At 51.2% G+C, this 25479-nt stretch overlaps 1 protein-coding gene across 2 annotated transcripts in view; it reads left to right on the top strand.

Moving 5' to 3' along the window:
- LOXL2 (lysyl oxidase like 2) overlaps positions 1–25479 on the top strand; it is a 94292-nt gene that overhangs the window by 25297 nt on the left and 43516 nt on the right. For both annotated transcript variants that reach the window (XM_037152680.2, XM_037152681.2), the window contains exons 2-3: positions 5982–6420; positions 12730–12905. In XM_037152680.2, the coding sequence (XP_037008575.2) occupies positions 6045–6420; positions 12730–12905 (552 nt within the window). In that variant the 5' untranslated portion in view covers positions 5982–6044. The remainder of the gene's footprint in view (positions 1–5981; positions 6421–12729; positions 12906–25479) is intronic.

Raw genomic sequence — 25479 nt, forward strand, 5'->3', positions numbered from 1 at the left:
TTCAAAAGCTATGCAATTTTGGAAGAATGGCAGGCTTCTGCCTCAGAGCCCATCCCCTTTAGACCACCCAAAGGAAAAAACCCTCACCCTCTGCCGGACCAGTTCAAGGCTGTGCCTGGGGTTGCCTTCTCCCTTCTCTCTCTCTGGAATTTTATATATATATATAAATACACATATATAAATACATTCATATAAATTCATATAAATAAATACATTTATACACACAAATATATAAATTTATATATTTGCATATAAATATTTAAGTGCATATATAAATGTACATTTATAAATATACAAAGCCAAAATATGTTTATATGTATATTTATATGTGTATGTATATACATATATATACTTTCACTAGATTATTGAATAAATTTAATCTGCTCCGAGGTTGTCCGCAGCTGGCCACTTGGTGTGCTTGTGCTGAGCCTCCTAGGAGATTCGCTGTCCGCGTCCGGCCCTCGGAAACCTGTCTGAAGCTACAAGTGACCCACAGTGTGTGGCTGCCTCTGCTGGGCCTGGCTGCACAGGGGAAGGACCAAGCTGTGCTCCACTGCAGCTTTTCCTAGAACAGGGCCCGGGGCGGGGCAGCGCACATCCCAGGGCACCTCAGGATCCACCTCTGCCTTCCTCTGCCTGCTGGTCTGGTCTGCTGACAGGCTTGGTCACTGAACAGACTCAGGCTCTGGTTGAACTGGGAGGGTGGGGCCACTGCATCTCCCATGATGGGGAGGCGTCAGTCGGAATTCAGGGAAGATGGGGGTTATGTTCCCTCACCCTGCAGCCACACATCTGAGTCTGTCCCGGACTTTTCTCCTGACCTTGGCAGGTGGGGCCTCCAGGGCCCAGAAGATGAACCTGCTTTGCATCTTTCATTTTGATTGTCCCTGCTCTGGGCCACTCCCCCTTTCCCCATGGAGTTGCACTCAGCCATTCCAAGGCTTAGCAGGGCTGATTCAAACAGTCTCCTGTAGGGGTGGTGTCCGTGACCTGTAGAAGGGAGCGCAGACACCTCTCCTTCCCAGACGATGCAGATTGAACTCCCTGGGGAGCTCAGATCTGCCCCTACCCAATGCAGCCACAGAGCCCAGCACTCAGCCCTTTGTCTCCCAGACAGAAGCCTCCTAGGGAGAAACAGTCCCCAAAAACCCAGTTTCACATGGCTCCCCAGCCCTCTGTGCCACCAAACCAAGCAGGAGGAGGGCAAGGGTCAGCCCTGCTTGGCATTCCGATGGATCTCCCCATGTGACTGGTCACTGCAGAGTGGGGCCAAAATTCCCAGCTCTCCCCGGCTCTGCAGGGCCCAAAGTCTGGCTCCCCCGTGCCCTCAAACTGAGCGGGGCAGGTGGAAAACCCCAGCCCTGCGGTGTTTCGCTGTGCCAGGAGCCCAGCAGGATGGGGCAGACCCAGCAGTTCGGCAGGTGGCAGGGGAGGGCACTGCACTCTAGGTGGCCAGATGAACTCCCTTTCCCAAGCCACACAATTTAGTCACTGACCGGCCGTCTGCCCTAAGCCCTTCCAGAGAATAGTGTTTGTGAAGAAGTCACTGCTGGGCGTAGTGAGCAGAGTCCATGCCCTCGCCCCCGCAAAACCTGAGCACAGATGTGTGACCTGTCCAGCAGTCAGAGTGTGACAGAACAGACCCGGAGCGGGGGTGGTGAACGATATACTATTACCGAATGGACCCACCCTTGTGCTCCGGGGGTCACCATCTGGTACTAGGTTCACCTTGCCTGCCACCAGGGAAAGATGTCTCTCAATGCCAGAGATTGGTGAAAAGGAAAAGGATTATTCATTTAAAGAGTTATACAAACCTAAGAGTAATAACGTCTTCAATGAGATCCCAAACTCCTTTAGAATACCCACAAATGCACAGTCCTTCCTTCCCCCTCTGCCCAGTCCCAGGTACCGTATCTCAGAAAAAGAAGTAGAATTCCCTGGTTCTTCTCTGCCCAAGCCACATGGTCCCCCCCAAAAAAACGCCACATGGCTGCTGTGCCTGGGTTTAAATCCCAGCACCAATCTTTCCCTGCACACCATTTCCAGCTCCACCCACAATTGACCATAGCTGCCAGCATTCCCATATTTTTCCAGCTTTACTGGGTTGCCATAATAAGTCTGGGCAGGTGTGACCCCATGTCATGCAGCCAATCATCTCCAAGCGCTCATGCAGGCTCTGTAACCAGGGGGAGTTGCCTCCCAGTTACATCATGGGTTGAAGTCACTTCCATCCCCCCTGGCTCAAAGCACAGCTACAGCTGGGCTATAGCTGTTTAACATATCTATAAAACCAGATACAGGTTATTGATATGTTAAATGATCACTCTAGAGGTTATCTGCAAAATGGTTGCTATTCAAAACAACTCTCAATGGCCCTGCTCCATGGATCCCATCCCCCAGCTGAGACTGGCGGGGGTGAGGACATCCTATATATTTTTTCTAATATTTCCTGGACACCCTGAGCTCTGGACCCCATTACAGATCCCTATTTGCCCCCCCCCTTGGCTGCACCCTGTTACAGTAGACCTGAGCGAACACCCCATGCTGGCAGTATAACAACAATTTACAGGAGCGCTCCGTCCCTGGGACTGTGCTGCTCTGTGTCTTCCGGGTGGACAGAATCCCTCGGCTTCCCGCTGCCCGGTGCTATGAGGACTCCCTTTCTTCCTGTGTCTGTTGCTCTGGGTTGGGGATCCCTGTGTGGGGCTGAGACCCCACACTTCTAGGGGGAGGGACTTTTGCAGACACGAAATCTTTCTAGCTTCTCAGCCACCACGCCTGCATGGAGGGGCTCACCCTCTCCACGTCTCTGCTCATCCCACAAGTCTCATCCTGGCTTCTTCTGAGCATCTTGGTTATAAAATTTCAGATCAGGTACATTTCAAATGGTTTTTTTAAGTTGATTGTTCTGTAGTTTAGCTGCAAGTCCAGTCCAGGGCTGGGAGCAAGTGTATGGAGCTCACAGCTACTCTGCATCCGTCTTTGACACCACACCCCCACCCCTGCCCCACACCAAGTTTATTCTTGTGTTACTATTCTTTAATAATTATTGTATTATAGCTGAAACCTACTGTTGCCCACCCTGTATTCTAAAGCCCACAAGTCGTTCTTACCTTTTTTATAAGGTTGGTCTTTGTGTAGATTTATCTGCATCGCTGTCCCTTCTGTCCCCTCATTTCTCCTGCGCTTCCACTAATACCTTCGATCAGTTTTCCTTTGGCCTGGAGAACTTCCGTTACTATTAACATCTTGTGGATCTTCTAATAACAAATTCTTTCCATTTCTTTGTTTGTCTGAAATGTCTTTTTTTCACCGTCATTCTCTCCAGCAGTTACAGAATTCTGGGTTGACTTATTTTCTTTCATCCCTTTGAAACTGGTATGTCCGTACCTTCCTTGTTTCCTTGTTTTCTGTTGAGAGTTCAGCTGTTGGTCTTCTTGTTGCTCTTTTGAAGGTAATGCTCGTTTTATACTCTGGCTGCTTTTAAGATTTTCTCTGCCTTAGATTTTCCACACCTCAGAGGTGGTTTCTATGTAAACTGTACTGCTTGGATGGATCATCTGTCATCAGTTTCGTATACTTCTTGGTCATTATCTCGTCAAACAGTTTTCTCCTGCCTTCTTTCTCTCCTCTCTTGGGGAATTCCAAGTATGTGTATGTGAGAGCTTTCTAACAATAGAGCACAGCTCTGTGCTCTAACTTGAGGAAGCAAAGAACTCCTTTCCGAAAGCCTGGGGATACTCAACAGGTCAGACCTCCTATTTTAGTTTCCCAGTCCTGGGGGCCTGCCAAGAGCTTTGAGCAGTTAACTAGCTCCCCAGCCTGTGGGCCAGTGCCTTGGGACTGACAAACGCTGGAGGGCAGGTGTGCTTCCTGTCTCTGGATTCTTGGCCCCTGAGCCCTTGCTGCCTCAGGAGCTCTCAGGTGTTTTCAAACATATGCTTTTAAAGTTTATCTGCCTTTTCCAGTTGTTCTTGGCAGGAAGGTCTATCTCATACAAGCCAGTCTGCGGAAGCCAGAGCCATAAGATGCTGGGTGTAAATGACAGAGATGGCTGCTGCCCCCAGGGCTGTGTCTGGTAGAGCCCAGCCCAACAACCGTACGAGGCACAAGCACAGTGCTGTTTTCTAGGCATCAGAGAAGGCGCTCATTCTGAATGGTAGACTCTGGGAAGGTGTCCTTGGAGAATCGGGAGGATCGTGGCATTGGCTGCTTGGACGGAGCGGGCAGGGTGGAAGGAGGCACGATTGGTCTGGGTGGAAAGAGTTCAACCAAATACAGGAGGATATGATGGGACAGGTGAGGTGGGAGGGGCTGGAGTGGGGACAAGGAGAGACGTGTCAGTGGAACTGAAGCTAGGAAATGCAGATACAAGCCAAATGGAAAGGCAGCCCTGTCCCAGGTGGAATCTGGATGTTTTTATATGTGATGGTGAACTGCTGACGTTTCGGTAGCTTGGCAGCGCCCTGCTCTGGCTTTGCGTGAACTCACGGTGCAGCTCAGGTGAAGAGCCCTAGCCTTCTCTGGTTCCTAATTTTCTCTTTTGCAAAATAAGAATTGTAATTATGCCTCCTCCCATCACGCCTCAGGTGGAGGGGTGCAGATGAGCTCATGGATGCAAATGTGCTCTGATGGGAACCAAATGTGGCCAGGGGACCATCGCAGGAACCCTACGACTTCCAGGCCTCGTTTGTGAATCACAGGAGGATGGCCAGACGTTTAGTGAACCTGGAGAGCGTTCCAAAGTCCTCAGGCCTCACTATCTCCTGAGCCCTGTCCTCTCCGCCCCAGCACCCACCCTGGGGACTGGCACCAGGCACTGCCTGGCCTTCTCCCAGTTAGATCATCCCTCCTGGGAAGCTCTGGGCACTTATCCAGCCCTTCCTTGATGGTGCTGGGCCATGAACTGAGGTGTCGATTAGCCTAACCCCCTGGACCTGGTTGAAAGGATGTGTATTACTGTCACCCTTTCCTTTCCACCTACCAGTCCTGCTTTTGCCTTGGTGGGCCCCATAGCCCTAGTCTATTTCCTTTTCTGTGAGACACACCTGCAATCCCTTTAAGAGAGTTTTCCTCTCTCTGAATTATGAAAGGGCCAAAGCACGCGAGCTAAATACTTACCTCTTTTGATATGACCTGACTCCGGAACTCAGAATCGGGCTCTATCTGGGGTTGGTCCATGAACCTCTGATATTCACTCTGGAGGAGCCAGAGAAGAAGGCCTGACCCTAAGAAGTTTGTGACCCACTTGGGGACATGAAAGTGTCTGGGAAGGGTGAGAAGAATGTCTAGGTCATAAGGCCACCTGGAGGCAGAGAAGCCCGGAGGCTGCTTCAGCAGGGATGTTGCCCGAGGAGGTGGGGTTTGAGCTGGGCCTGGAGAATGAGGTGTAAGAGGCAGGGAGAAAGAGGCAGTGTGCTGGGCGCCCTATGCCTGCCCTTTCGACCCGCTGCCCCCACCACCGCTGGGTCCGGGCGCCACCCATAGACTCCCCCAGTGGGCTTGGGTTTGCCCAGTAGGAAGCACCAGCAAGGGATGGGGGGCTGGAGGAGGGTGAGGTCAGGTGTTTATTGCCCCTGTCTCTGTTGCTGTGGGGTGGCTCTGAAACTCTTCACTAAGGCCACAGTTCCAACCAGGTATCCCTCTGAGCTTAGCCCCTCCCTCCCCAGCCCTTCCAGCCTGGGGGTGGTAACAGCTCTTCTCTATGGCCACAGAGTCTTTTAAAACACTCTCCTCAAATTAAGTTTCAGTGTGCTTTGTTTCCTGTGAGGAACCCTAGTGGGCCAGAGGCATTTTAGAGCTCAGGGAAGATGGGTGAGCAAAGAGGTGGGGCGCACAGGCCTTTCTGGCTGAAATGAAAGGTGGGAGACAAGAGGAGGTTGTAGTCTAGAATGTGAAGGGCTTTAAATACTAAGCAAACGAGTAGGAAGTCCGCGGACGTTGTGTAGATTTCTGTAACCTGCATCTCTCTTCTGCTCCAGGAGACTCCTGCCTGCGGCCCCAAAGCACCCACTGCCCACTCCACCAGGCCCTCCAGCCCGAGGATGAGTATGGTGAGGTGGGGGGGCTCCTGCCTTTGGAGCTCTTTGGCTGTGTTCTCCTTCCTCTTCATCCACGCTGTGGCGCAGTACCAGGAGTACCTTGCGGGGAGCTGGCCCTACTACCCGGAGTACTTCCAGCAGCCCGCTCCTGAGTACCACCAGCCTCAGGTGCCCGCTGATGTTCCCAAGATCCAGCTGCGCCTGGCCGGGCAGAAGAGGAAGCACAGTGAGGGGCGGGTGGAGGTGTACTACCAAGGCGAGTGGGGCACCGTGTGTGATGACGACTTCTCCATCCATGCTGCCCACATCGTCTGCCGGGAGCTGGGATACGTGGAGGCCAAGTCCTGGACCGCCAGCTCCTCTTATGGCAAGGGGGAAGGTAAATGCGCTGTGCTTTAGAACTGGTGCTGGTTTCCCTGGGAACCTCGGAACGGGCTTGCATGCGGCGAACCTAGTGAAGGAATCTGCAATTACTGTCAAGTACGAATTACTGATAATAGTCTGCCTGGGCAGCCTGGTGTTTGTGCAAGAAGGCAGGAGTGGAGGGGTGCCTGGGAAGGGTGCAGTGACCAACAATCCTGCTTTGCCCAGACTTTCCTGGATTTAGCCCACAAAGTCTGGTATCCAGGGCCCACCGGCCTGGCTGAGGACTTTCAATAGAGTCTGCAGCCTGTGCGCATCTCCCCCAGCACGCCGCCTGCCTGGGGGCCGGATCAGTCCGGAGAGCCCGCGCCTTTCTTCCTATCCCTTCCAAGGGGCTCCCCTTGCCCTTTCTCACAAAGGCAGCCCACGGACCAGCCCTCCGGCTCCCCGGGCCCTCCCGCCCTGTCCTTCAGCACTCAGGCCATTGTAGGAACAGAGTTGCTTTGGGCTTTTTACTTTGGTTGCCTATTCTTCCCTCCCTGATTGAGATAAGAGGGCAGGTGTTAAGAGCCTAAAACCTTGGGCTCAGTCTTGTTGCTGACCCAACTAACTTGTCCTTTGGAGGAAGCGCCTGTCCCCTTTGGCCTCAGTTTCCAGTGTGGAAGTTGGGCTCCCAAGAACTTTTGAAACTTTCTTCTCTCCCTTTCTTTTTCCTTCCTTTCCCCTCTCTCTAAAAATAAGCAAATAAAAAATCGAGGGAAGGAAGGAAGGAAGGAAGGAAGGTCCCCTGACTGGTGTGGCTCAGTTGGTTGGGAATCAACTCACAAAGCGAAAGGTCACTAATTCAATTCCCAGTCAGGGTGCAGGCCTGGGTTGCGGGTTCAGACCCTGGTTGGGGCACAAACAAGAGGCAGCCAATTGATGTTTCTCTCCCTTTCTTTTTCCCTCCCTTCCCCTCTCTCTAAAAATGAGTACATAGAACATCTTTAAGAAAGCAAAGAACTTTTAAAAACTTTCATAATTTGTAATACTAAGTGGGAAATAGATAAGGGTGAAGAGCATTATTTAAAAAACAAACAAGCAAAAGAGAAACACAACGGAAGCCGAGAGTTGCCCTCCCTGAGTTGGGGCAGCAAGTCGGCTGACTGGACAAAAGAGCTGCCCCGAGTCTCGTTCTGGGCTGGTGGAGCGATGCCTCGCTGATGGCATAGGAGCCCGTGGGGGCCTAACTCGGGGCATTCTGGGTTGGGGTTGGGCTGGGCCTGGGATTCACTGAGTTAGATCCTTGTTATAGTCCTCCAATCCTGGCTTTCTGTTACTCGAGAAGTTATAGGAGAATGGAAATCTCATATCATTCATGTCTTACTCTGTGCTATTGAATATATCCTGTCGGTGTAACCGCACTGAAGGTGAAATGCTTTTTGACGCTGACTCTGTATTCCTTAGCAGGGATGAGATCTCATTCCTTAGGAAAAACTTGAGTTAGCAGATGCTGGGCTTTTCAACCCGTGGCCTGTCTTCTTTACAAAGAACTGCAGACGCTTCTCCATGTTCGCACGTCTCTGTTTATTCTGCTAGTCGAGTGATCCGGGGATAACGTCAAATTTATGTTTTCTGTTCCAGGCTGTCTAAACCTAAATATTTTAATAGTAAGTACTTTTCAATGACTGCAGGTTTTTTTCAGTGACAAGTTTATTTTATTTCTACCCAAGCATTAAATTTACCTGTCATTAGACAAGATGGGAGTGGTTCCCCCGCCCCGCCCTGCGCTCACCTGCTGAGGAGTGGACAGGGGGTTGCTGGATAGGCGGTGGTCTGGCTCAGACTGTGCCATTCAGGGATGACAAAGAGAGGCAAGTTTATGGGAGCAGAGGGGTTAAAATCATGGTCCAATCGGTGTTTCTTTCTCACATTGATGTTTCTCTCTGTCTCCTGCTCCCTCCCTTTCCCTCTCTCCAAAACCCTCTCTTTCCCTCTCTCTAAAATCAAAACTAAAAAAAAAAAGAAATAAAATCAGGGCCCGTGGAAGGTACTGCACGGAAGAGCTGACGGACAGCAGCATGCTAGGACCAGCGGATTGTGCGCCTCTGCTGAGCTTGCAACACAGAAGAAGCATTGCTAGGAAGACGGGGTGGGGACGTGGGTGCGGGGCAGGAAGGAACGAATGGAGATGGGGAGGGGTGTGATTATCGGTAATGCTCAGGTCTAAGCTCGGGCCGTGGGGTGGGGGCTGACTCAGGGTGGAGGAAAATCACTGGGGAGAGGAGGACGAGTGAGGACGAGTCCGAGAGGACTGGGAGGGCTCTCTGTGCAGTGCTGAAACCGTCAAGACTTAGGAAAGGGGCGTGAGAGAACAGAAGGGAGAAATGGATGCTAAAATACCTGTAACCGTCATGTCTCTAGGACTCTGAGGATCATATTTGGCTTCCATCATGAGAGCCCTTTTAAATATGAATGTATTTGAATTTCATCAGGATAGGCTTTTTAGCACTGGGTTCATAGTAAGAACTCAGTAAATATTAGCTGATTGACTTATGTTGATGTGGAAGAGTATGAAGAACAGTTGGCAAACGGTACTTGGCATAGTGACCAGAGAACGTGACCAAAGCCCTGGAGGGTGCTCCCCTGCGGCTCAACCCGAGAAGTGGCCCTGGGTGAGCTGGGGATGCTGCAGCGGTGCCGGTCCAAGGCCGCCCTCCGGGAGTGCAGCACCCCACTTGTCACTCTCCGATGGGTCTCACAGCCACCCGAGCCTAAGACAGTGGCTTACCTCTCTCTGTCTTTGGATCTGAGCTTAGGTCTGATTCCTAATGCACCCCCACCTCAAATTCTTCAGATCAGAGTGACAAAGCCAGCAGACGACCAAGTGAGGCCCCGAAGGTTCTAACTTGTCTCCTTCTCCCTCCCTTTTCTTCTCTCCAAAATCAGAAGTAAAAATAACAATAATAAAATCCCTGGCTGGTGTGGCTCAGTTGGGCGTCATCCTGCCAAGATAAAGGTCGCCAGTTTGATTCCCGGTTGGGGCACATGCCTGGGTTGCGGGTTCAGTCCCCAGTTAGGGCACACATGTAAGGCAGCCAATCGATCTTTCTCTTTCTCTCCTTTCCCTTTCTCTAAAATAAAATAAATAAAATAAATGAAGTAAAATCATGGTCCATGGAAGGTATCATGCCCCTTACAGAGCCCAGCAGAACGCTCTGGCATTCAAGTGGAATTAATTTATGGTCTTTCTCCTCCGAATGGTCTGTTACTTTACGTCTCCTTCCCTCAGAAGCATTTCTTAGAGTGAATGAGTGGAAAGGATGAAATGAAGTATCGCTTCTGATTGACCGGCTCTTTTGGTCCAAGGTTGAAGCCCCAGACGCGTGCCAAGTGCCACTGCCCTAGCATGTCTGAGACGGCTTCTGCGCCCTGTGCCCAGAATGTCCCTGCCCCCAGCGGGCAGGGCCGGCACTGGCCGCTTTGGGCCAGGGCAGCCTAGTGGACTGGCACTTAGCAGCCAGGAAAACACTGTTGTGAAATCAGGCTGTATGAGACTACCACGCATGGAGGTGCAGTCTTGGACTGAGTAAAAATTTACATTCCCACCATCTAAGAACAAAATAACCAGTGAGGATATGTGGAGGGTAGAATGACTGGGGGTGAACCGAAGCTCCTTAAGAAAGCAGTTCTTTGGCGTAAGTTAGTTCCCATTTGCACTCCGGGGGCTAATTGCAAATGCTCCTTGTGAGAAGTTAGGCAGACCCTGGGGAGTGTCTTTCAGCCCTTCAGGCTGCCTTTGGCCACGCTGTCTGGCTCCCATCTCCCTAGCACGAGGAGCTCTCTCATTGCAGATGGGAAAGGGCGCTTCTTCTCCGCACCACCTCTGCTACTGCAGCTACAGGATGATGAGGAAGAGGCCGTTGTCACACACGGAGGGTCTTTTCCGTTGCTGGTACTTAGCAAGACAAACACTGGTTTGTTGTTGAAACAGCCGTCGGTTAGGGAGCATATGTTTCAGTGGAGCTTGATGGCTTGCAAACCGGGCCAAATTGAGAAACCAGTTGGAAAACCTCAGCCCAGATGTTTTCAATAAGCTCTTTGTTACCCTGGATGCATCCAAAGCGCTCCCTCATTGGGGCCCTGAACGGCCGTAGGTCACAGTGGACACAGCAGGGGCTCGATGTCCATGTCCGGAGACTGGCCCTGCGTCCTCCCTCACCTTTCAGAGCCTCAGGGCGTCCTTGGTTTTCTCATCTCTGTGGCGGGGGTGGTTTCATCCCCTTCCTCCTTGCATTGTGGAAACAATGGTATTTCCATTGTTTTTCTGACTTACTGGGAAGAAGAAAGGAAAAGGGAGTTTGAACATGTGTGAGGAACACAGATTAGCTCACTGAATATCCATGACAACCTGTTTGCTGGGTATCATTGTTTTCACTTTAGAAATGGGGACCAGGCCTGTCGAAGTGGTTGACTGAGTCACGTAGGCCCCAAGCCTGCGAGAGAACTTGACCCAGATTGCCTGCCCCCGTTATATTGCAGAGTTCTGCATGGAGCCATGAAAAAGTGACAGGTTAGATTTTGTTTCCTCTCATTTGGTAGCGGCACTTGTAAAAATCACTTTTTGAAAAACCCTGTAGCACTTTAACTTTTTTTACTTCGAATTCTGATAAAATACACGTCACATGAAGATGCACTGTCTTTGCCATTTTCCACCGAACAGTTTGATAGTGTTAAGTGCATTCATGCTGTGGCACACCCACCATCCAAAACACTTTTCATTTTGCAAAACTGAAACTCTGTCCCTGTCAAGCGACCACTCTTCATCCCCATCGCCCATCTCTGACCCCCGCCTCTACTTCCTGTCGCTATGAGTCTTTCTACTCTGGGAACCTCTGGTAAGTGGAATCAGGCAGTATTTGTCTTTTTTGTAATTGGCTCATTTCATTCAGCGTAATGAACTCAAGATTCACGCATGCTGTGCGTGACTCAGAACTCCCTCCCTTTTTCAGGCTGAATGATATCGCACTGTATGGATGTACCACATTCTGTCGATGGACACTTGGGTTGCTCCCACTTCTTGGCTATTGTGAATAATGCCATAAAGCACCTGGGTGTGCTAATATCTCTTTGAGGCCCTGCTTTCCATTCTTTTGGGTAGATACTCAGAAGTGGGAATTGCTATATCGTATGGCAATTCTATGTTTAATTTCTTGAGCAACTACCATGTTGTTTTTAATGGAGGCTGCACCATTTTACATTCCCAGCAACAGTGCATAGGGGTTCCAATTTCTCACATACTCTCCCATACTCATTATTTCCTGGCTTTTTGAAAGTAGCCATCCTGATGAATATGAGGAGGTGTCTCATTGTGATTAACCCTCTGACATTTTGCCCGGTGAATCCTCTGCTTAGTGCAAATTGGATAAAGGCCCAGGAGGGGAGCCCATTTGCACAGGGCCTCCCAGGTAGATGCGCTGCCACAACCCAGCCCTGCCTGCACCTGCCTTTGGAAACGTAGGGAGGTGACTCTGTGGGTTAGTCTCTGAGTCGGTGGATGGAAACATCAGGAAGTGAGAAGAACACTGAACAGACCAGGGTGCCAGGCTCTGGGGGTAGCCTTGCAGAGTGAGTCACCCTGTCTGAGCCAGAGCTCCATGTCTGTGAAGTGTGAATAGCAATGTCACCTCATCCTCTTCCATGAGGGGTGGGGAGGTCAGAGAAGGGAACACACATGAAAATGCCTTTATGAAAAGCCTCAGCTGCAGGATAGCTTAGACTTTCCCCCGAGGGTCCAGTTCAGCCTCTGCTACAGACAGAAGGCGAGTCTGGCTCGTGCCATAGTCAGTGTAGCTAAAACCATCATCATCATCACTACCATTTTTTTTTTTGTAACTATGGGCTGATAATACACTAGGCATGCGCCATGCATTATCTCTAGTCCACACATTCCAGGACGCAAGTGTCGTCATGATCGCCACTTTCCTGGTGAGATAAAAGGCCTTTGACCAAGGTCACATAGCTAGTCGTCGGAAGTCCGAGCCAGAAGTCAAACCCAGCTTAGTATGCAAAGTCCCCACCCTTTCCCCTGTGCCACGTGACACCGGGCTCAGCCTTGCTTTCTGCCCTGATCACATTCAATCAATGCACCAGGTTCGTCTGGCAAGGGGATCCAGATAGATGGTCTACAACTCTGTGCAGTATCTTGATATACTCAAAAATCAGTTGATGACCACACGCAGCTGCCAAGATTAGAGAAAATCTCTTTCCATGTACAACATTGGCGCCCCCCAAAATCCAAACTTACTTTGACAGAGTGCTTGGTTCTCTCCTCTGCTCCCTTCAGGGCGCATCTGGCTGGACAATGTCCACTGCACTGGCAAGGAGTCGACCCTTGCAGCCTGCTCCTCCAACGGCTGGGGCGTCACCGACTGCAAGCACACAGAAGATGTGGGTGTGGTGTGCAGTGAGAAGAGAATTCCCGGGTTCAAATTCGACAATTCACTGGTCAACCACGTAGAGGCAAGTTATGTGCTCCCGCTGACTCCTTCATATGGGTGTTTTCTTTTCTCCGTGTAACTCACTTTTCGCTTTCTGATTCCAGGAAGTGTGTGTGAGCACTAAGGAGGGGGCCAAGCCCGCAGGATCTGGTGGGGGGCGGTGCTGAGGGAGGATTTCTTGAGCAGGGGATGCCATCACTGGGGAACGGCTTGGGCAAAGGCCCGGAGTCATGGAGCCGTGGACTGGGGAGAAGCAGGCCAGTACTGCTGAAGAAGATGTGGATCTGGGGGTCATGTGAAATGCAGCTAGAAAGGAGGCATGAAAGGCCTTCTGTGCTTTGCCCAGGAGCTTGCCCTTTGGGCCAGGAAAACGTACTCGTTAGTTATCAATTGCTGTGTAACAAGTTACCCACCCCCAACCCCCAGATTTTTCAGCTTCGCTCAATAAACTTTTATTATCTCACACAGTTTCTAGAGTAGGGAGTCCAGGGTGGCTTAGCTGGTTGATTCTGCTCAGAGTCTCTCAGTCTTGCAGGCAGGCTGTCTGCGGCGGCTGCGAGAGCCTCTCCCAGGTTGGCTCCTGGGGCCGTGGGCAGGCTTTGCTTGCTTTCTGGCTGTCAGCTGGAGCTCTCCAGTCCTCTCTGCACAGCCTCTCCACCACTGCCTGAGTTTCCTTAAGACATGCAGTTGTCTCAGGACTTTCTCAAGAGTATGTGACTCAAAAGAGAAAGAGAAGGAGCAAACCATAGAAGCCACAGTCTTTCCTAAGCTGATCTCGAAAGGGCTGTCCCACCAGTTCTGCCGTGTTCTGTTGGTCCCACAAAACAACCACATACAGTGTGGGAGGAGACTGCCCGACGCTGTGAGGGCAGGAGGTGGGGGTCACTGGGGGGCCATCGCAGAGGCTGGCCACCCCAGGAGAGTGGTTCCCAAATCCAGCTGGGGATCAGAACTCTTTGGAAATGCAGATACTGGGTAATATTGATAATGTTGAAAGCTTATGACTCCAAGCTTCATATCTAAATTTTTAACTTAGCGTTATGCATCTTCAACATTTTATCATGTTGTCGAAGACTCTTCAGACCATTACCTTTATTAGTTGTCAAATATTCTATCTTATGAACCTGCTGTAATGTAGTTAGACTTTCTTGCTTATTGGACAGGTATGGATCAGTAAATATTGAATTATAATACATATCATTATTCATAATCTTTGACTGCATTTTTGATGCCAGAAATAGTATGTATATTATGAAGTTTCTGGATATGGGCAAATGACCAGAGGAAACGTTTTCTAAGACGCTCGTTCTCGTTGTGTGTAGAGGCGTGATTCAGTCTTTATGACGAGGCAGGGGCTGGGGTCTGAAGCAGAGCCTCCTGCGTGGGGCTGGCCCGTCCTCTAAGCCCCCCCACGTGATTCCGACGTGGCCAGCCAGACCCCGGGCGGCGTCTGGGAGCGGCAAAGGGCTTCAGACCCTTCATCTGCATTTATGGCTTCATTTCCGATTTATCTTTTCAACATGTTCTCCACTTAAACAACGAAATTAATGAATATTGATATTTATTGCACTGTTCATGTACAGGGAATGTAGGGCTTAGGGCCAGCGGGTAGGCGGCCAAGATTTCCTCCTGAAGGAACATGCTGGATGTCACCCCCGAGGGGCAGTGGGAGCTGCCAAGAGTCCGGGCCAGGGCGCTTTCCCCACGCCTTAGCCTCCAGCTGACCGTGAGGCTAATGCTGAGGAAAGGTGACTTCACGTCGCCCTGTTTGGGCTCCGGAGGAAGCTCGACCCAGACTGGTCTTCATGTTTCCCTCCATGACTCACGCCATCCTGCTCTTTTTCATACATTCCCAGAGCATGCTGGGACAGGCTCTCCAGCCTTTTCTCAGCTGGCAGGATGAAGCTGACACTCTTCAAATGCTGCTATTTTATTAGGAACAACTGGTAGTGACTCTTACAGAGTGGTTGTATTTTAGTTAGTGCGCCAGGTACTGATGACAACTTCGCTTTACCATGAAGTTTATGACGTGGGCTTTCCCATTCGGTTTCACACTTCTCACTGCCTCTCTTCATAACCTCGTACAGAATAATCAGCACCCACATACGTGTTTCCCATTTTTCCAATGAGATTGGAAGCTCCGGAAGGGCGGGGGCTCTATCTATTTCCCCATTTTACCCAATAGAAATAAGGTTTGGTACCTAGTGGGAACAATATCTCCCACTCCCAGATCTTCTTCCTCCCAAGAATCCAGACCAAAGGTCATTATCCCCTAAGGTGAAGAGTCACCCAGGGTAAGATATCAGACTAAACAGTGATGAGAGGTACACAGAAGCAAATCATTCCTTTATAGCATTGCCCTGTCTACTAGGACAACGAGCATATGATAGCATCTTTAATGGACCCCATTCAGCCTACAACCTCAGCATAATCCACGTTGACTGTCAAGCAGAGATCCAGGCTTCCAGGCATAAGAAAGTCATTGACGATTTGAAGCAAAAGAAGGTAGCAGAACACAACATGCCAGTGGATTTCACCACTAGGGAAAAAGTGATTCTGGAGAAGGACTCTGTGGGCATCACTTCAGTGGAGTTTTGGTGACTACCTCTACGGGCAGTTCTCATGCTGAGCATTTGAAGGCGAGATAAGATGGGCTGGGTCTTTGTTTGTTTAAGATTTTATTTTATTTATTTATTTTTAAAGATTTTATTTATTTATCGTTAGAGGGGAAGGGAAGGAAAGGAGAGAGGGAGAGAAATATCAATGTATGGTTGCCTTTTGTGCGTCCCCTGCTGGGAATTGGCTTGCAACCCAGGCATGTACCCTGACTAGGAATCGAACTGCGGTTGTTTGATTCACAGGCTTGGGCTTAATCCACTGAGCTACACCAACCAGGGCAAGATGGGCGTTTTGAAAAGCAGAGCCTTAATTGTGTAGCATAGGCAGAGGAATGACTGAAGGAATATGTCGAAGAGTACTTATTCTGGAAGGGCTGAGAGCCCATGATAGGAAAGCTTCGTGCCTGTCTTTGTCTTGGACACTTGCTGGACATTTGCTGCTCACACATCACAGTCCAGGACACCATTAGGGCAAGAAAATTTGACCCTTTTCTTCCAGCCCTTATAATCTGAGAAGACAAGATACACGCCTTAGGAAAAACTGGAAAGTTATTCTATAATGCGGAGCCTACTTTCTAAATGAATTTCCAGTAACCCAGAGAGGATGACCTGGGGGTGGTCATCTGAGTTGAAGGGGGGCCAATGACTTCCACAGTCTTCCAAACTCCACGTTTTCCTGTAAGGTCTCCCCTCACCGTCATACAAATCTGACTGGTTCCCGTGGGCCAACCTGGAGGCTTCTGGTTCAGCCCCTAACACTCAAGGGCTTTTCAGCTGTTGAGCAGTTTTTGGAGCCTCTTCCCTGTGGCATGGGATGAAAGTAGGTCATGAAAGGGCCTATATCTCAGGATGTCTGAGGAGAGCCTTTGAGGGCTGCCAGAGGGTTCTTCTGTCCCGTGGCTAAAGCCCGTGCTCACCTCAGAGCTGGCCTGATGGCTAGAGAGCTGCCCAGACCACCTACAGGGGATTTTTGTGGGATGCCGAGAAGTTTCTCTGAAATACCTCATGTAAATAGCCCGGGTCAGTAGCTGAAGTCATGGAATCACTCCTCTTGACTAAAGAAACATCTGTTATTAATGTAGTGCATGGAAGGACGAGGTGTAGGTTTGGGGGGAGTCATGTGTACCTACTGCTGGTACCCAGGACAACTGCTGAGCGGTCAGTGAACACAGTACATGGGCTCTTTGGCATCTCCCAGCGCCCTGCTCCTGCCTCTCTGTCAAGTATCAGAAATTTGCATTGAGATTAAAATGAGTGCTGATCACATTCTTGAGAGACAAAACTAGAAGGGATTGCTAGAACAGAACACTATGGAGAGAGATTCAGAAAAACCTCAGTAGGTTGAAGCAAGAGGCCCAAACTGTAACATATTAGGGCTGAACAGAAGGTCCTATGTTAAGGTTCATGGGGGGGAATCAGCCACAGAGCAAAAGCTAGGGAGAGTGACTGAAAAATGTTGATATCTCCAGAGGCTGACTAACAGCTCAGCATAAGCCACAGGTTGATGTGGCTGCTAAAAAGTGAACATAAACCAATGCATTGATAGAAGAGTTATTTTCCGAAAGTCTTTGCTCTTTGGACGAAGAAATGAGGGCAGGGGTCAGTTCTGGGGTCATCTCTTAACTGGGTCTCCCAGGGGAGGGACCAGCAGGATGGGGACAGGTCTGGAACCCGCATCATATGAGGAAGTGAAGATACGGTGTCAAGAAGAGTGCTGTGTGGGGAGGGACATGGCAAGTCTCTCAGATGTTTCAAGTGCTGCCAAAGGGACAATGCTTGTGATTTGTATTGGCGCCCAGAATTAGGATGGGTAAGGTAATGGGATGTGGGCTTTAGCCCAGCGTAAAAACTCCGTCACACTGAGGGCCCTTTGCAGTGCACGGGGTTGCCCCATTCACTAGGTCACTGGAGCAGTTCAAACAGGAATAGAATGGCTTCTGGCCAGGGCAGTCGCAGCCAGATTTCTGCACTGGGAAGGAAGCGGATTAAGGTGATCGCCAAGCTCTAAAACCCCTTGTAACTCTGTGTTTATGAAAATGCACCCAGCCCATACAGCGGGCGCCCACTGTGTTGGCAGTGTCTACCACTGTGTGAATTGGTGTCTGTCCGTCTGTCTGTCTGTCTCTCTCCTCACACACGCACACAGAAGGGATGCCAGTGGTGCATATGCTGTGTGCTCACCTCTCTCTCTGCTTCTTCCCTGGCTACTTACAACCTTGGCTTTGAAAGCAAGCACAGACTTCTTACCCTCACTCTTCTATTAATACATCAGTGTGTGAGAACCAAAGCCCTTTCTCAAGTTCCCCTAGTTTAGGGCTCATACATTCAAAAGTGGCCAAGAGTGGAGTGAGGTCAGTGTGAAGTTAATGCTTTCTCTGTGTCTCTGGACCCCAGCAGTCAATGATTAGACTAGTTCAGTCTCACAGGTGTGGCCTTTCTCAGGAGCACACTGGAATTTCTGAAGCTGAGAGTGGAAGAAAACTGCATCAGTCTAGACCAAGTTCATCCTACTCAGGGATGCCAGAAGCATGAGTCACTAACCCTGGGGCCTGGCTGATGGAATTTCACTGAATGAACTCACTGCTTCCAGTGAACTCCTTCTGCACCCTCCTGGGGCATCCTGGGGGCCCCTTGACACTTCCTAAATTCCCTTCTAAAGAAGGGAGAGAGCACCCCTCTTTGTGTGAATGACCCCCACCAAGGGAGAGTTCACAGGTGTGGACCCTGAGCTACCTGTTAGCCAGCAGCTAGGACCCTGGGCAAGTCCACTGTCGTCTTTAAGGTGAGCGGGTTGAATTCAGACCCTTCTAGCTATGAAGGTCTGTCCAGAGTGGCAATGCCTTCTCCATCAGAATGGCACTCATGCACTCATCATTTAGAAGATAGTTTTAAATATTCTGCAGGGGAAAAATCAGGTGATTTCTGTAAAAGTACTCACAGACTGTGCAGTTGTTCCTACCACTGCCCTACCAGCCGGGGTTCATTTCACCCAGAATGTCAGCCAGGCAGAGTCTCAGTTCTCCCTTGTCTGGCCCGGGCTGCACCGTCGCCTCATGCTGTGTGTTCTGAGGTGTAGACCCCAGAGCGGAAGGTGGGACACCTGAGTTCCGGTCCAAGTGGAGCCTGAGACTTGCAGCTGTCTGTCTGGAGTGACTGACCCTTCCAAGGGCTCTGGGCACCTCCCTGTCAGAAAGCATTTTTATAAGGACAGTGTGTCTCAAACCTTAAAACCACAAAACCTTACAAAGAGGCAAGCAGGAAAAAAACCAAATAAAATAGGAAATGCCATAGGTTCCGAAGGGAGACATCTGTTTTAAACCTAGGAGACAGAGCCCCAAGCAAACCTCCCAGGATTTCCAGGTTCTTTCCTGGAGAGACTTTGTCTCCTGTCTGTGGCAGGTGGACAAATCGGGAAAAGCATTAGATAAGGAGGGATGACAAACCCAGATGCCCTCTGGGCAGAGCCCTCGGCTGTTTTGCACATTGTAAGTCACGTGCTCACAGAAACCCATGTGTCTGGGGCCTGCGTGGTTACCTCAGGGGACACTGGGTCTTTTTTCTCCACCTCTCCATCCCTCCTTCTTCCCAGCCCACTTTTTAAATTGTTAAAAAATATTTTATGTATTGATTTTAGAGAAATGGGGAAGGGAGGGAGAAAGAGAGGGAGTGAAACATTAATGTGTGGTTGCCTCTAGCACACCCCATACTGGGGGTATGGCCTGCAACCCAGGCATGCGTCCTGACTGGGAATCAAACCAGCGACCGACCCACTTTTTAAAGGCTCTTTTGCACATGCAGTTAGGTTGCCAGAACTGATTGGCACACCCTCGGCTGTGAGATTAAGGTGTGGCTTAGGACCCAGGGCTCCGGCAGCTGCGGGGCCTCCCTTGTGCCGGCAGGCAGCCCGGGCCTCCGGGCCTCCGGGCCTCCGGAGGGTCCAACAGAGGCTGGAAAGGGCAGAGCTGGAGGACCCAGTGGCCCTGTCCCCCTGCCCTCACATCCTTCTGCAAGGGTGCTGAGACCTGAAAATACTTTATCTTTTCTCTCTCTTTTTTTATCCTTACCCAAGGATATACTTATCGATTTTAGAAAGAGAAGAGGGGAGGGGGGAGAGAGACGAGAAGAAAGAGAGAGAGGAACTTTGATGTGAGAGAGAAACATTGATCAGTTGCCTCTCGTATGCACCCTGACTGGGGACCCAGCAGGCAGCCTCGGTATGTGCCCTGACTGGGAATGGAACCCGCAGCCTTTGGCGTATGGACGACACTCCAACCAATGGAGCCACCCAGCCAGGGCAAGCGTCTTCTTCTCTTAACCACAGGACTGAAGCTATTGGGAAAATTTTTAATTCTAGGATTCCAGGTTTTCATTAGTCACAGACAACTGCCAAATGCTTCAAGGTTTCCCCCACCCCCCGCCTCAGGAGCAACCTTATCTCACCAGCATCTGTGGCTTTTGGGGGTGGAGGCCCAGAGCCCAAAAGGAAATAATCATCACTACAGATGCCCGCACCCTCAGCCAGGGGTTGGTCCCCCCTCCAGTGAGGAGGTGCAGCACGTCGCACTGGGTGGGTTAGGAGAGGAAGGGAGGCTGTGTTCAGCTCTGCGCAGTGTAGAAGGCGGTCCCTCCAGGCCTAAATACAGACCCGCTTCCACCCAGGGCCACAGGACAGCTGGACAGTCTCCCTCTGTGGCAAGAGGAGAAATGGTCACAAGTGGGCAGTCTGTGCTGGACTCTTCAGCAAGGGAGTGAAGAGCTCCTGTGAGCTCACCAGGAGCCCACAGTGGCTGAGCCCCGGCCCTGCCGAGCTGGCCAGAGAGGTGCTGGGCCCGGCAGAGCACTCATGACATCCTGTCTGGGGCTGACATTCCTGTTTACCGAGGGCCTCCCTGTGCTCAGGCTCGCCAGCCGCCACAGCGGTTCTAAGGTGACCCATTTTCCCAACTCAAAATGGGCCACAGTGTCTGAAAAGCAAAAGGGCATTTATGCAGCTAACATAACAAAATGGTGTGAAATGATGTGAAACTCCCAGCAGATCTGGGAGTTCGGCAAGGGCACACCTTTCCAAAGCATAAATCCCGTCATCACTGTTTGTGAGATGAGGTGAATGGTAAGTAGCATTATCAGTTGTTTTAGATGAAACAGATGAGTGAGGGGAAGAGAGTGAGGGGTGCTCTATGGAGGGAGTGGGGGCCGGGCTGGGCAGGAGGAAGCCTCTCTGTCCTGGGGTCTGCTGCTGTGACCGGGGCAGGCTCTGCGGTTCAGTCTGGTTCTGCAATGGCCCCCGGGGTCCATTTGAGTCACCTCAGCCAGGCTGGAGGGGTCAGTGTCCAGGAATCTACCTGCCCCATCCCCAGGAGGCCGTTGCCAAGACAGCTGGGTGCTGAATCTGTTCACTCACTCGTTCAGCACAAGGGTCAGCTGGGCCCAGACCCTCTGCCAGGCCCTGGCAATGAGGGGGTTAAGGAAACGAATGGACAGTCTGGTCCTGAGGGAGCTCACTGTCTAGAAGCAGAGATAGACGATTTCACACATCATTCCTTTGTTACTGCGGTGATGAGGGCTCTGAGAAGCATCAGATACCCGACCTGGGAGTGTGGTGGCCTGTCAGGCCTGGTCCAAGACTTGCCCTGTCTGTGGCCTCAGCAGCCGTGCTGGGTCAGGGAGCCTGGTGGCTGGAGCAGGTGTCCCACCAGCTTCCTGCAGACAGCAGGGCCTGCCTACTGTCCAAAGAAGTGGCTTCTGTTGCCTACCCAGCATTTTGGGTTGGAAAGTGAAACAGAGCGTCCGATTTTCCAGCAGCTTTGCAAAGCTTTTGATTTATAGAAGGGCCCGCACAGACTGCGCTTTTTCCTCTGGTGGTTCAGCACGACTGCCCCGCCCCACCCGCCCCCTCCGGCCCCACTGGCCTCCTTCAGTGAACTGAGGAATAGGTGTGGCGGCCGTGCCTTCCCTGTCCCCTGTCATCCTCCAACACAAGTCACGGGCGGGAGAATGTTACAGGCCATTCCTCCCGTGAATTTACATTTTGATCATCAAAAGGGGGTAATTGCAGCGCAGCCAGGGTCTTCTAACACAACGTGCCTCATACGCTTGACAAGCGACACCCACGTAGCTGCCCGTGTAAATGTGGGCTGAGGTCAGACCTGCTGAATTCAGTTCAACAACTGTTAATTCACATCAGATTTCTTGGGGGGAGGAGGAGGGTGTTAAAAAGCTCCGGTGGCAGGAGAACGCCTGGATGAAGGGCAGACATTCTCCTGGTCCATCCGTAAGGCGCACGGGGAGTGTGTGTACTGCGAAGGGGGGGGCGAGCACTGCCTCACTGTTTATTTTGCATTAAACAGAAAATAAAGGGAGTCTTTATTGAATTTTTGGCTTGGGAGCCCAATGTTTCTAGCTAAGCTGAATTCCTGTCATTGGATTTTTAGAAATTATTATTGGGTCATTCCAAAAATATTTGAAGACACACTATGTGTCTGTAACACAAAATGAAGGAGGCGCAGTCTGTCCTTGAAGGACTCACAGTCCGGTGAGGCAGCATAAACCCACCACAGGTAAAGAGCAGTGTAAGACAGGATAGCCAAGGACTGAGTGATTGGCCCAGAAAACACGTGTTGGAGGGATCAGGGAGAAGTCAAACCTGCCTGAATGGGGCATTTGGCAGAGGGGCTACGAGAGGCGGTGGGGCTGCCTCCTCCCCCCTCCATCAGCAAGACTTGCTTAATTGGTTACCTCACACCGCAGGACCTCCAAGAGTGCTGTTACGTCATTTTTTGCATGAATGAATGAAACGGTCCCTGGGGGTCGGTAGGATTCTGATAGGTAGAGAGGAGAAGAGGGAAGTGCCGGAGTTCAAAGTGTGACATTGGAAAGGCCGTGGGAGACCACCTGCTGGAAAAAGGGGAGGGAGGGAATGAGATAGAAGGTCCGGGTGGCTGTTAACTGGGGCGTAAGGCCTGGGGGTCACAGGATGGTTCTGAGCAAGACCACACACTCACAATGGTCAGCGTGGGTGAATGTGCCAGCGACCCCCGCAGACTGGGGAGACACTCAGGGCCTTTGTGAAGTGACCGAATTATGGTGCCCTTCTGCCCCCACGACCCGCATTACACCCCTGACTGGGTAACAGAGATGGGGACAGAAAGGTGGTGGAAGGACAGAAAAGGCCTTGCTGGGCAGGACGGGCTCTTAGAGTGGGGACGAGCGACCATGTGAAGGGCATGGGAGGCTTCTGGTCTGCCAGCTGGACGGGCCGGAGCCCCACACAGTGAAAGCAGGGAGGGCCAGGGGCATCCTGGGTGTGTTCGGTCCGAGGTGCTGAGGCAGGTGCCACGCTGGCTGTTGGGAAAGTGGACCTCTATCTGGAAGGCTGATTTTTAAAATAGCTGAATAAAGAACGCTTTGGGCTTTGAGAGCGAGAGGCAGGAACCTGTTAGCAGCAGAGGGAAGGGGCTTGTTAAGGGAGCAGAGGTTGTGCAGTGCCAACCAGTCCCACATTCTGCTGGGATGAAGGAGGACTGGCACATCTCCATCACGGTCTTCCCACCCCAGCACCACTCCAGGAAGGATGACTCAGGAGGGGGCAGGCTGGGCTGGTGTTAAATTCTGACCCAGAGCAGAGGGAAGGAGGACCCTTGGCAAAGACCTGGTCCCTGTGAACGTGCCTTCCAGAGGGTCCAAGGAGTGACGTCAGCATGGCAGTGGGAGAATCTGGTTGGCCGGAAAGAGGGAGGAGAGGGAATGGGATTGGAAGATCAGGGAGGCTCTGGACTGGGAGCCTAGGGTCTGATAAGTCCTAGGAAGGTTTTGCATTGCAGGCTTGCTTGCCTTCTTGCTTTGCCTCCCTTTGTCTTTCTCTGATGCAATCTTCAACCGGACTTTCAAAACTAGTGATTTTTCCTCATTGCCAACAGCCCTACACTGTCACGTTGTGGAATTTGCAAGTCATTCACAGAAGCTGCGAAATATCGGTCAGGCGCACCACTGGGAATCCAAGCTCTTAACCATCCCCTGGCGAGGTAGGCGGGGCCCGGCCTTGCTGGACCTTGCTTTTCCATTTTGGAAGCCGGTGACAATCCCTTCCAGGACTCAGGTTCTCCCTGAGGATGTGATAAGCACCAAGTAGGACAAATACAGAAGGTTCTGTGGATTCCCTGGGGAAAGGCCTTTTGGAGAGCTCAGTGAACTACTGTCTTCAGCAAGAGAGACCGCATTCGGAACTTATTTTTAATTTTAAGATGTGCCAAATGCATTACCAGCTTCTGGGTAAAACTAGCAAGTCTAGCAAGCCCTTTGTTAGAAGAGAAAAATGTGTATATGTTCTAGTGTTTCAAATTGTTTTTTCTATTTTGGAGTTAAACTTCGTGGGGAACAAAATCCAAACACTTGTGGTTATGGAAGGGATTCCACAGCAGTGAAATAAGCAGGGAAGTGCTGTGAGTCTGCTGTGTTTTCCGATACCGGGGTCCCTGACCAGCCCATGTGAGCTCGTTAACTAGCAGTGAGCGCTGAATCCGAGCCACGCAGGGTTTCCCTGCAGCCTCAGGCCTGAGTCAAGAGCAGCCGGGAGGCAGCTCTGCCCCTACCGCGTGCCCCCAGATCTGACTCTCATCTCCTCCAGGTGGGTGCAGGGTGGATTTCGAATATGTACGCACTGGGCAGGCCCCTAAGAGACCACCCAGAGGCCTGAGCCCCAGGCCCTGACCTGTGTGGGTGAACTCAACACCAGGCAGTGGACAGGGCTGGGTAGGGGCAAGGCCCACTCAGAGGCCGGTAGTTAGGAGCTGAGAGCACAGGTCAGGAGTCAGACCTCGGTGCTCTCCCTTGTTTACCTACTGATCAGCCATGTGAACTTGGAGAAGTTGCAAAACCTTGCCAGATTTTCTTGTTTTCCCTGTGATGTGCTATAGCATTAGCCTTCTCATGTTGTCTTGAGAATTGATTGAGGAGATGGATCGGAAGCTCTGAGTTTGATAAATGAGGGCCCTTGTGGTCATTATCATTCAGAGAGGCAGGCCTTGTGGTTGAGAAGAAGTCTGTCAGGGTCCATGAAGGGGAGAGAATGTATTTTGTTGAATGAGTGAATGAATGAATGAATGAATGAGGCAGATTTGATCCCAACAGAATGGGAAGGCACTGCTTCCATGGAGGGTGAAGAAAGACATTCCATTTTGAGGAAACAATGAAGATTAACCTGCCCCAACTGCTGTCCTACAGCTTGGAGTGAACGAGTCCCCCTGGGCCGGTCCTCCACCACATGGGTGCACAAACAGGCACACACTCCACATGCAGGGAGACACACACACAGCAGGGACACACAGCCCTGCACATCACATTGTCATGCTCACAAACACACAAAAAGGCCCGTCCCACAGAGGCCTGTACGGATAACACGGACACATACAGACACACATGGTCACCCCATGCGCACAACGCAGCGAGCTGGTGAAAGAGCGAGAACAGTGGCACCTGTTCTAGCACTTTCGCTTCTCCCAGCCTTGCTACCCCATCTGAGAACCCACCAGTTATACTCCTGCTGAGGGATGCTCTCCTGCACCAGGGCAGGTTACAGGGCTCAGCTGGGTGCTCCCACCCCCAGGCCTTCCTTCTCCTGTCGTGGCAGGGATGCTGAGGTCCATCTTCCACATCTGCCCTCAGCCGGCCTGTGCTCTGCCCCACCGTAGGTGTAGGGGTGGGGTGAGAGGGGAGATCTGTGAATGTAATGAGTTTGCCTGCCCTGTGAAGAAGCTGCAGGGCTGATGTTACCGCAGTAACTTTCCTTCAGGGCATTACGCATTACACGCTGGAATTCCAGCTGGCTTGTGAAAGGGGAAGAGGCAGGAGGGGCTGGCCCCCGGGTTGGTTTAGACCTCAGCCCTTTCTCGGCGTGCCCCTGTCCACGTGTCTCGGTGGCATGGGTCCTGTGGCCTGGATGGAAGCTGTAAAGAATGCAGGATCCCAGCGGGCCAACATCAG

The sequence above is a fragment of the Artibeus jamaicensis genome, unplaced genomic scaffold, assembly GCF_021234435.1.
Source record: "Artibeus jamaicensis isolate MK-2021 breed Jamaican fruit bat unplaced genomic scaffold, CSHL_Jam_final contig_477, whole genome shotgun sequence".
NCBI classification, from domain to species: Eukaryota; Metazoa; Chordata; class Mammalia; order Chiroptera; family Phyllostomidae; genus Artibeus; species Artibeus jamaicensis.